Source organism: Mesocricetus auratus, unplaced genomic scaffold (assembly GCF_017639785.1).
Source record: "Mesocricetus auratus isolate SY011 unplaced genomic scaffold, BCM_Maur_2.0 Super-Scaffold_100014, whole genome shotgun sequence".
NCBI classification, from domain to species: domain Eukaryota; kingdom Metazoa; phylum Chordata; class Mammalia; order Rodentia; family Cricetidae; genus Mesocricetus; species Mesocricetus auratus.
The window spans coordinates 4,769,747-4,780,885 of NW_024429197.1; the positions used below are offsets into that span (position 1 = coordinate 4,769,747).

Sequence of the window (11,139 nt, forward strand, 5' to 3'; positions counted from 1 at the left end):
TTTCCTTTTAGAATATTCATTTTTATTTTTAAAATATTTTATTTTCTTTTGTTTTATGTATATTACGCCTGTGTGTGTGTGTGTTTTGTGTGTGTGTGTGTGTGTGTGTGTGTGCGCGCGCGCGCGCGCGTGCGCATACATGTGCGCTGCATGTACTCGGGAGCCTGCCAAGATCAGAAGAGGCATTGGATCCCCAGGAACTGGAATTAGAGTTGGTTGGGAGACCGAACCTGGGTCCTCTGCAAAAGGGTAATAAGTGCTTTTTAATTTCTGAGCCATCTCTCCAGCCTCAATTTATTTTTATTTTGTCTGTGAATCCTTTGCCTGCATGTCTGTGCCTGTACAACTTACATGCCTGGTGCTTGAAAAAGCAGAATAAGGCACCAGATCCTATGAAACTGGAGTTACAGGCAGCCATGAACTGTGAGCTAAGTGCTGGGAACTGAACCCAGGTTCTCTGCAAGAGCAGCATTACTCTTAACCATTGAGGCAACATCCAGCCTCTCTCTCTCTCCCTCCCCACACCTCTCATATATATATGTAGTTTCCTAGGGTAGAGTAAAACTTGCTATGTAGCTGAGGATAGACTTGAACTCTGGCTCCTCCTGCCTCCATCTCCCAAGAGCCAGGATTACAGGCGTGAGCCACCACAACTGGGTTTCTGCTGTGGTTGGATCCAGACCCTTGTGCACTCTGGCCACTCAACCCTCCCTGCCTTCTATTTGGAACTGAGTCCAGTCTCTCTTGCTCACTACAAGGTTCTGGTACAGTGGTCCCTATAGGAGGTCCCTTGAAGAAAGTGCCTCTTGCTTTTCTTCAAAAAGTGTTGTTGGGTAACATTTTCCTTAGCATCCTACAGCTGGGGATGGAGAGAGCTTCAGCCTTGCTTCAGGTACGGGGGGGGGGGTGAGGATGAGTCTTGGTGGCTGTACCCCACTCCCAAACCCAGGGATGGGCAGGCTGATGTGGGGTGGGGCTTTTACCAGCCTGGTGTGGGAAGGGCTGTGACAGTGGGCGGGAAGAGGTGGAGCCAGCCTTTTCTAGGACATCTGTCACCTGCCTCCTGCCCCGGGGGCCTTGCCCAGCACTACCCTGTTAGTGTGCTTGGCAGCGTGAAGCTGGGGCCTCCTCCTCAGAAACTCCCGGGCATATCAAGGACCTTTCAAGCCCTATGTCGCTGGCCTCCCCAAACCCAAGACATGGCAAATGGGGCACAGGCCAACCCCAAAGGGTTCAGGAGGAAGGTGCTGGCTAAACACCCCACTGGATGGAAGAGCCCAAGCCTCAGGGCCTCCTCTTCCAGAACCTCCAGGTAGGTGTCTGCTGCCCCGGAATGGAACATTCCACAGAGAAGGGCAGGGGGATGGGTAGGGGATCTATTCCTAGTGTCAGTTCTTCAGGAAGGAGAACTGAGTGTCTACATGTTGAGCAGAGGTGTGCCAACTGCATTCTGGTGCTAGAAGGACCTTTGGGACATTTAGACAACTTCATTCTGTTCTTGAAGGCCGGAGAGGCCAAGAGATCTGCCTGTGGCTCCCGCGGCATTTGCAGAGCTCAATCTAGAACCCAGTGACCTGGCTCTCTTGGTTTTAGGGTTTAAGATCCAGTTGCCAGGGGTCCTGTGACTCAGGTCCTAGCGCTCCTTGGAGAATGGACTCAGGAGAGCTGAGTCTAGCGTGGGACAATGGCTTCCTGTCTTGAAGCTGAGAGTTGGGAAGGGGGGCACTTGTTCTGTTGGTTCTGCCACCCTGGGGTGTGTTCTCCCCAGGAGATACAGGCCAGGTGGGGAGGTGTTCACCACAGGACTGGGGGATGGCAATTAGGGCAAGAGAAAGCATGGGTGGCATCTTGGATGAGACCCGGCTACGGGTAGCTGGGGAAAAGGGATTCAGGCTGAGCTTGTTCTCTCTCAGGTCCAGCCTGGGTATGAAGAAATTCTTTGCCATTGCAGTCCTGGCCGGCAGTGGTGAGCATGGCTCTGAGGAGACCTTTGTGGCCTCCCTCCCACTCCCCCCTTTCCCTAGAAATGTGGGCTCCTGTGTCTTTCTACTGACAGGCTCCTTCCTCTCTCTGGCTCCATTTCCTTGTGGAGGCTTCAACCTCTCCTCTGGGGCTGTTTAGTTCTGGACACCTGTAAACAAGCCAGAGGCCTCTTTTATGAGCTACTCGGAGCAGGTGCAGAGAGCTGAGCAAGCCTCGTAAACCGGTAGTGCTTGCCATCATTGTGGACCTGAGCATGTGTATTAGTGACTTTCCGTACTGGCAGGAGTTAATGAGTTTGTATGCAGCTGGATGCGTGTCTGTGCACGAGTGTAGGTGTGTCTGAGTACACACGATGTGAAATATGGCTCACGGCTGGCACCTGGGTATATATCTGTATTCATTCTAGTGTGTGTGTGTGTGTGTGTGTGTGTGTAATTATAGGGGCATATCTCTGCAGAGAGAGAGAGAGAGAGAGAGAGAGAGAGAGAGAGAGAGAGAGAGAGAGAGAGAGAGAGAGAGAGAGAGAGAGAGAGAGAATGTGTATGTTTGTGTGCAAACTTCTCTCCTAGGGCTGATGCCCAGGCCTTCATGGATAAGAGCAGTTGACCCCAGCATGGCTAAATGAGGCTCCTGATACAAGCTTGGTCCTACCTTGTACCCCAAAAGACAGGATTCATTGTGGCCAGACATGACAAAGGGCTGATGCACGCAAACAAAATGGCCTGTCATTTCAAAACAATTGTCTCTCCTGAAACCACTGGTCTGAGGAGACTGATTAGCTATTTCTTCTGCCCATGGACATGGCCTTGGTTCTGGTTGCTGATTCTCCTGAGTGATACTTTTGTGAGGTAAAGCAAATGTGTGTGTGTGTGTGTGTGTGTGTGTGTGTGTGTGTGTGTGTTGGGGGGATATGAGATGAACAGTTGTAATAAGGATGTGTGGATAAGTGTGTTTCAGAATGAGATGTGGATGTTATGGGTATGTTTGTGTGTGAGCACAGGGTAAAGATCCACAGAGGACAGTGTGTGTGTGTGTGTGGAGTGTAATAGAGTGTGTGTCTATCATAAGCATAATCATGTTTGTTTCTTACTCTCACCCTGTGGGAGATGACCTTAGGGGGCTGGGAGCCTGGTGCTGCATATACCCTACCCCCAGGGTAAAATGCATGCATCTAGAGTAGGAGATGGGACTTCCCTGTCAGGGGAGGAGGCAATCACAATGGCAACTGGGTGCTCCCAAGGCCTTTTGGGCTCCACCCAGCCTCCAGCTTTCAAACCCTGGGCTCCCTGTCTCTCAGAGATGGAGGAGGTTGGAGGATGCGGGGAGGGGGTGCCTAATTCCAGATGCAGCTGCAGGCCAGAGTGGAGGTTGCATGCACACAGGTGCCACACTGTGCATGACTTAGCATCCAGCTAAGGAACAGACAAGACTCCCGCCCAAACTCTGCTACTTCCAGCCTGTGCTACCTGGGCAAGCCTTTCACATTCTGAGCCTTCATTTTCTTACCCTGTAAATAGGGATAAACCCTCCCTCCTGCTGGTGGGTGGGTGAGTGGCTTCACCCAGGTAGGGACTGCACCTCATGGCACTGACTCAGCACAGGTGGCTCAGAGAGCCCAACACTCTACAGGGAAGCCGTTGAGAGAAGAATGAAGGATGAATGGTTGAAGGGCCCAGCTGCTGGCAGGTAGCTGATTTTTGCTAGTAACAGAAATACCTTTGAGTTATTGCTTGCTGTGTGTGTGTGTGTGTGTGTGTGTGTGTGTGTGTGTGTGTGTGTGTGTGTGTGTACTGTATGACACACCGATTTCAGGATGCTGGCAGGGACCTTGGCTCTCCTTCCATTTCAGAGACTTCAGAGGTCACACTCCTGTAACTCATCACAGTATGTGGCTTTTGTGAAGCTCTCTCTAGTGAACTGGACACGCAGAATGACCTCTTTGGGGAGTGGTCTCCAATCTCAATAAGTTGCCCAGTCTATAGCCCAGGCGGCCCTTGCATGTTCAATCCTCCTGCCTCAGACAACTTCCTCAGTAGCTGGAATGTGTACCACTGAACATGGCTGAAATGCAATTGTGACTTTTAGTATTTTCACACTAGTATGAGTTCATCAGGATGCGGCTCCTTCAGAAGCCAAGCACCTGAGGCAGCAGGTGTGGCTGAGGTCCCTCCATCCCGCCTGGCTCTAGGTTCTTCACCATCATGTGACAGTGTGACCCTAGGCAAGTTACTCAGGGCACCAGCCTCAACTTGCTTATCTGTAAAAACGTGATAACAGCCAAAGCCAGGGGTTGCAGTGAATACCCAATGAGTTAGCAAACACAAGGGTTTAGCACACTGCCTGGCCTGCAGCTAAATGAACCACATTTGGTCGTCCAGGCTTTGGGCTCGATGCTGGGGATGGGAGACATCCCAGCCTACAGGATTTGTCTGTTTCCTCCCTCTCCTTCCTCCTCCCCTTGCCATCTCATCCCCCGGGTCTTGGCTCTGGGGGAGTCGCCGGGCTAGACTTACACTCCCAGCTCTCTTGCAGTTGTATCCACCGCCCACAGCAGCCTGCTGAACCTGAAGTTCATGGTGGAGGCCATCACACACAAAAATGCCATCCTGTCCTTTGTGGGCTACGGCTGCTACTGCGGGCTCGGGGGGCGAGGCAAGCCCATGGATGAAGTGGACTGGTAGGTTCTGGAGGCCTCCCGTGGGGAGAGATGAGGGCAGCCAACGGGCAGGCTGAGGAGGAAGGGCCAGGAACTCCATCTTTAGCTTCTTAGATGCACTCTGTTGTCCATATTACAATGGCATTTTATGCCCTCCAACAAACAGGCAAGGAGTTTGGGTCTCATGGCTGATGTTCCACAATGGCAAGGGATATTATAGACATTAGTCCATGCTTCCTCCCTCAGACTGAGAGACCCTGGAAGCCATGGCTTCCATGCTTACTTCCCCAGCAGCAGTCAGCACCAAATCCAGCACTACAAGGAGCTGGCAATTAGTTTCACTCTTTTAGAAGCGGAGGGGGTGACTACTCCTCATTTGTTTCCCATCCTTCATCCCCTCCAATGCCCGTTGAGCCACCCCAGATGCTGTCCCCTCCAGGGCCATCCAGCATAAGGAGGCAGGACCTCAGGCTGCTGGTTTTAAAGTCATAGCTTCCTGCCAACCCTCTCTCCCTCCCTGACCTGGTAGCTGGGCCACCTGGCTCCAAGGCAGGGAACGAGCTGAGAGCCCTGACATGAGGACAGGGAGGTAGGGTCAAGGACAAGGATACGGCGTGTCAGTGCCCGTTCGGGGTTACTGGGTAAGCTTGGGCATGTAACTACCCCCTCTTGGGGCTACAGTCAATGGCTGACCACGAGGGACTGAAACAGATGATCTGAGGCCTCCGTTGGTGGGGGTTGGGGTGGGGTGAGGGGTGGGTTGGCTGCCTGCACCTGTCTGAGCATCAGTGCTGCCCCCATGCCAGGTGCTGTCATGCCCATGACTGCTGCTACCAGAAGGTCTTTGACCAGGGTTGCCGCCCCTACGTGGACCACTACGACCACAGGATCGAGAACGACACCGTGATTGTCTGCAGTGAGTCCCTCCCTTGACGCCCTTGCTCAGAACGGGACCTTGGGGTGAGGGTGGGGACCCAAAACAAACTCAGGGTACCCACACTTAATTTTAATCTCAGGCAAACAATGAAAAACATTTTGGGGTTAAAGATAATCCAAATGAGACCACTGGCACTAAAAGTTAACTGTTGGCTTCAAATTAGCAGTAATATAAAATGAAGAATTAGAATAGCCACTAATTTGGCATGAATTTGAGTGAGAACTACCTTTTGTTACTTGGTTTTTACCAATCACTCCCTAGGAAAGTAGGGGCTTGCCTGGTTCTCCCACTGAAGGGAGGAGTCTTGGAAAGCAGGGGTGGGGATTCATTAGGGGTGGGTAAACCTGCCCTCTTTCCTTTCTTCCTCATTTTGTTGAGTTTTAATTATGCGTATGTGCGCCTGCTTGTTTATATGTGCCCCACGTGTTAGCATGTGCTGGTAGTGGCCAGAAGAGGGTGTCGGATTCCCTGGAACTAGAGTCACAGGCGCTGTGAGCCACCTGATGTCCTCAAGAACAGCCAGTGTTGTTAACTGCGGAGCCGTGTAATTGGAGGCTTTTCTGTCCAACCCCATCCTGCAGCCACTTTTAAACAATCACTCAGAGGCTTATATTAATTATAATGTTTGGCCGATAACTCAGGCTTATTACTAACTAGCTCTTACATTTAAATTGACCCGTTTCATCTATGTATTGCCACGTGGCTGTGGCTTAACTGGTCCGCTGGCATCTTGTCTCTTGCGCAGCTGGCTGAGTCTCCTCAGCTCCGCCCCTCCTCATCTTAGTCCTCAGTTTGATTGTTCCGCCGAAACTCGTCCTACCTGCCTATTGGTCAAACAGCTTTTATTATTAACCAATGGGAACAATACATATTCACAGTGTACAGAAGCATCCATAGTAGCAGAGCCATCTCTCCCGTTCCCCCATCCCTCTTTCTCAGCCTCAGTTGTCCCAGCTGTTCAGAGGTTCCCTAGTTTTACCCTGTGTGAGTCACTCACAGGAGTGTGGGGCACCAGCCCGGAGCAGGGCACCCTAAAAGCCAATGTGGAACAAGACCTACTGACTTGAAGTCATTTCCCAAAGGCCACCAGATTCTCAGAGTTCCTTCCTCTCTTGTCCTGGTATCACCCATCGCCTCTGCCTCCTCTTTCCATGACAGGTGAACTCAATGAGACGGAGTGTGACAAGCAGACGTGCGAGTGTGACAAGAACTTGACTCTGTGCCTCAAGGATCAGCCATACAGGGAAAAGCACCGAGGCTACCTCAATGTCTACTGCCAGGGTCCCACACCCAATTGCAGCATCTATGACCCCTACCCAGAGGAAGTCACCTGTGGACAGGGCTTCCCAGCGACCCCTGTCTCAACCTAGCCCGACTAAGGTCTGACAGAAAAGAGGGTGGGGCGTCTGCCTGGGGTTTATCTCTGAAATGTGGGGCCAGATAGGGCCCAGGGTGTCTTGTGACTCCCTCCTAGTCCTGTAGCAAGCTCAGTACCAGAAGACTCTGGAAGGCCAAGGCTTGTCTGTGGCCTTCACTCTGTCAGCCTCACATTCAGCAGTTGGTCGGGTCTTAGCAGGAAACACATTGACATGCTGGGGTCTCTCCTGGATACGGAAGGAAACAATGTGGCCCCAGCTCAACTCCCAGAACCTGTGGCCCAGTACAGACTTGGAACTACTCAGGCAGGCAGAGGGCCAGGTTGAGGCCTGGGTTCTGGGGGCCCTAGAAGTCCCACAGGATGACGTAAGGTCGACTTGTGGCTCTCTACAGGCCCCATCCAGCCCTCAGCCAACAGGATTTGTCTAGGCCCAAAAGCCTAACCTCTGTTACCGAGTGCCTTTGGGCAGGCTCCAAGGGTACAGGGACCCCATGTACACAGCAGCTGCACGTTCAGGGACGGGCAGGAGATGGTCACACATCCACAGTTCTTCCTGCCCTTCACTCCTGCCCCGCCCAAACTCAGAGTGGCAAATTAGGGGTATCTGGAGCTCTCGCTCTGTGACTGTCTCTGGGGAAGACACCAAGGTTTAGGTTGAAAAGTGTAAGGGAAGATCACATCAGGAGACTGAGAGAAAGCCCGGGTAGAGGGGGAGTGAGGTGGTGAAGAGGGGAGTGGTGGGGAGGTGGGCCAGGCCAGTTGTTGGTCATGGAGATGGGAATAGCAACAGGAGAGATGGGGACAGGCCAGTGAAGCTGAGGGTGTGGCCGCATGGGTCTGGGGAATCTTGAAGGCTCCTGCTGGCAGGTCACCTTCTCTACTGTCCCCAGCCCTGTGTCTCTTCAGGTGTACCTCCCCCTGCCCCCTGCCTCACCTGCCGTCTCAGGGTCAGCAGTGTCTAGCCCTGCCTCATGCCTGTCTTCTGCCTTCTTCGTGCTAACTCTGAGGACCCAGGGATGCAAGCCCCAACTGGACACTCAGAACACTCACCAGGAAGCTCAGCCTGCGTGGCTCCGTGGAGAGAGAGCCAAGCAGGGTGGCAGTAGAAACCGGAAAGGATGTTTATGCAGACGGCAGTGTCTGAAACGGCAGCTTTGAGACTAAGGGGTCACTGCGTGCAAGAGGGACCCTCACGCTGGCTGTGGTGTGACACGGCGGTCACCTATGCGCACTGACCCAACTTGACCCGGCCTTGTGATCTTCATCTACCCTCTCAGGAGCTCAGCCAACAAGCCTCCTCCTCCTCCTCGCACCAGCCCCGCCTAGCCTGGGGTGGACCTGTGATGGGTGCCCGGAGAGTTTCCTGCTGAGTTTCAACCCTAGGCTTGTGGGTTCCTCCATGGACACACGCCTCCTATAGAGAAGGTTGGGGCAATGAGATTCTACTGCCGTGGGATCTAGGCCCCTGTACCTGAGCTCTTCCCCCACTCCCTACCCCCCCCACCCCAGTCTTCACAGATTACAATATCCCACCATCAGACAAATAAAACTCTCCTGTCTTGGCTGTCACTGATGACCCCTCCTTAGGGTCAGGGTGGGATACATTCCTGGGTCTCTAGCTCTGGGGAAAACAGCTTCCTTGACATTCCACAGCTGGCATGACCTCATCCTTTCCCTCGCCCCCTGCCTGTGGGGAGATGTGGCCCTGTGCAGCTAACGGCACAGGCTGAGAAGATGGGAAAGTAATGCCTGGGCCACGAGTAAGGACACAGGCACCCTCTATGCAATGATGGCAGCCAGTGCGGGCTCGGGATGCTTGCCCTTCTGTCATGGTGAGGTCCAGAGAGGGGCAGCAACTGTCCCAAAGTCTCCCAAGCCACAGTTGTGCTCTGAATCCTGAAAATGACATTCAGCCACCCACCCCACACTTTGTGCCTCCCCACTGATATGCAGCAAGGAGGGTTGGCTGAGGTCTGGACACTATCCTCTTCCCATGTTGTGTCTCTGGTTGTCCCTTCTGTGATGGAACCTGTGACCTGGAGGTCACAACTTCGTAGGACAGCCAGGGAAACAGCAGCTGTCTTAGCAAGCTAGGAAAGGGAGGGCAGAGAGGCAGGGTACGTGGGTCATTCTGGTTACTAGCTCTGAGGTCAGATGCCTCCGAGAAAGTTGGAGTAGCTTCAGGAAGCCAGGGAGCAACCCATCTACATCCCATCTCTTCTTCCACTCAGGTCCCCTCAGGAATTCCTCCGTTTCCTCCTGTTTCCTCGTGTGCCCAGTGTCCAGAGTCACAGGTGCTCACCCTACTTTGATTTCTACATCTGAGATAAACACCACGACCAACAAGCAACCTGGGAGCTCAGGGTTTATTTGGCTTGCACATCCCTTTGACAATTAGTTGATCATTGAGAGAAGTCAGGGCAGGAACTCAAGCAGGACCAGAGGCGGAAAGCAGAGAAGAAAGCTGCTCACAGCTGCCCATGGCTTGCTTGGCTCGCTTTCTTATACAGCCTACCCCTGCCTGGGCATGGCACCACCCACAGTGGGCTGGTCCCTCCCACATCAATCATTAATCCAGAAAATGTCTCATAGGTACGACCACAGGCTAATCTGATGGGGGCAATTTCTCCACGGAGGCCCCTCTTCCCAACTATAGTGTGTGTAAAGCGGACAAAAATTAACCCACCAGGTGATCCTGAGGAATGGGGGAGGAAGTTTCCAAGGGAGGTGAGGTTGACATGCATGGGCTCTGTCCCCTGCCTCAGTCTTTGAATCATTATGAGATCCTGGAAGAAGACAGACTCTGTATTGACTGTCTCCTGAGGTCCCAGGGGTGGCTCCTGTTCCCCCAAAAGCCCAGGCCTAGGAAAGGAAGAAGGCAAGTGAAAACATAACCCTCACACATAGGTGCCCTGTGGCATGCCGGTCCAGATGAAGATATTCCAAATCTGTGGCAGTCCCAGGTGTACCCCAAAAGTCATTAGGGTAGGGCTGGGGTGAGAGGATGAGCAGAAAATCCATGATGTTAGGGGGAGGGGCTCCTTGCTCCCACGGCCTGTCTCTCCTTGTGACTCCTGGTCAGTCTTTCTGAGCTGTGAGGTCATCCACACAGAGGCTTGAGGGGGATGCTGTCCTTGCTCCCTCACTGACCTGGTCCTTCTGAACTCTGAAGATCATTCCCCTCTCCCCTAGTCTCGGCTTTGGGAACCTTTGTTTATTTGGTGATGGTTTTCTAGAACTTGGGTGACACCTGGTGGACACTGTGGCTCACATCCGGTTCTACTAGCCACATCTCTGGCTTCTCTGTGATGGAACCACAGTGGAGTCCCTACCCCATAGACAGATCTCACCCCTGGCACCTAGAGCAAAAGGGCACATCTCCTCAACCACCTTATCATGGCCACCAATGCTACCTCTCACAGATGCCCGACCTTCAGGAAAAGACTGTGGACCAGGTGCTACCAGCTCAGCCACTGGCTGGCCACATGGCCCTGAGCAAACTACATCACCTCTCTGCAATCCGTGGCTGCTGAGTGCTCAGCAGGGGTCTGACGTGGAGGGTGACTGAGGCCAAGAGCATGCATGCCCTAGTACAGTCTGACATGCAGGACAGAAAGTGTCAGAGCTGGTGATGGGTGCTCTGGCTACGGTGTTGACCACAAGGTCCCCAAGTCAGCAAGGCAGTCCTGTGTCCCAGAACTATGCAGGGGGGGTGAGGGGTGGAGGGAGCTGGAGGTAGGGAGGAGAGGCAGCCACAGGTCTCTTTCACATGCCATGCCTGGCCCTGGGCTGGGACGTGGCCAGTTACTCAACCCAGCCTTGACTGTGAATGCAGCCCGTCCTCTCCAGGGGTTGGCAGAGTATGCCAGTTACCACCTCCCCAGTTGTGGAGTCCTGGCAAGCAGCTGATGCCACCAACTGTGGTGATATATTAGTTATGATTTATTAATGCTTGCCTGAGGATTCAGAAAGCAAAGTCAGCCACGAGCCTTAGAAACAAGGCACACACCTTTAATCCCTGCAGCCAGAAGCTAGGAGGTAGTGGTACACATCTTTAATCTTAGGACTCAGGATTAAGAGATAGACGGATCTCCTTGAGTTCAAGGTCAAACAGAATGAGTCAGTCTAAAAGAGAATTATAGCTCACACCTTTAATCCCAACATTAGGGAAGTATATAAGACCAA

At 52.8% G+C, this 11,139-nt stretch overlaps 1 protein-coding gene across 2 annotated transcripts; it reads left to right on the top strand.

The window, feature by feature from the left end:
• Nucleotides 1-1,081: 1,081 nt before the first annotated feature.
• Nucleotides 1,082-8,523, top strand: Pla2g2f (phospholipase A2 group IIF). 2 transcript variants are annotated; one of them, XM_021233581.2, is made up of 6 exons: nt 1,082-1,312; nt 1,914-1,966; nt 4,516-4,660; nt 5,446-5,555; nt 6,735-6,956; nt 7,845-8,523. In XM_021233581.2, the coding sequence occupies exons 1-5, from the start codon at nt 1,200-1,202 to the stop codon at nt 6,944-6,946; spliced, it is 633 nt and encodes a 210-aa protein (XP_021089240.1). In that variant the 5' UTR covers nt 1,082-1,199; the 3' UTR covers nt 6,947-6,956; nt 7,845-8,523. The 2 variants fall into 2 exon arrangements, with proteins under 2 accessions (XP_021089240.1, XP_040612204.1); XM_040756270.1 differs by lacking the exon at nt 1,082-1,312 and adding an exon at nt 1,585-1,782.
• The last annotated feature ends 2,616 nt before the right edge of the window (nt 8,524-11,139 follow it).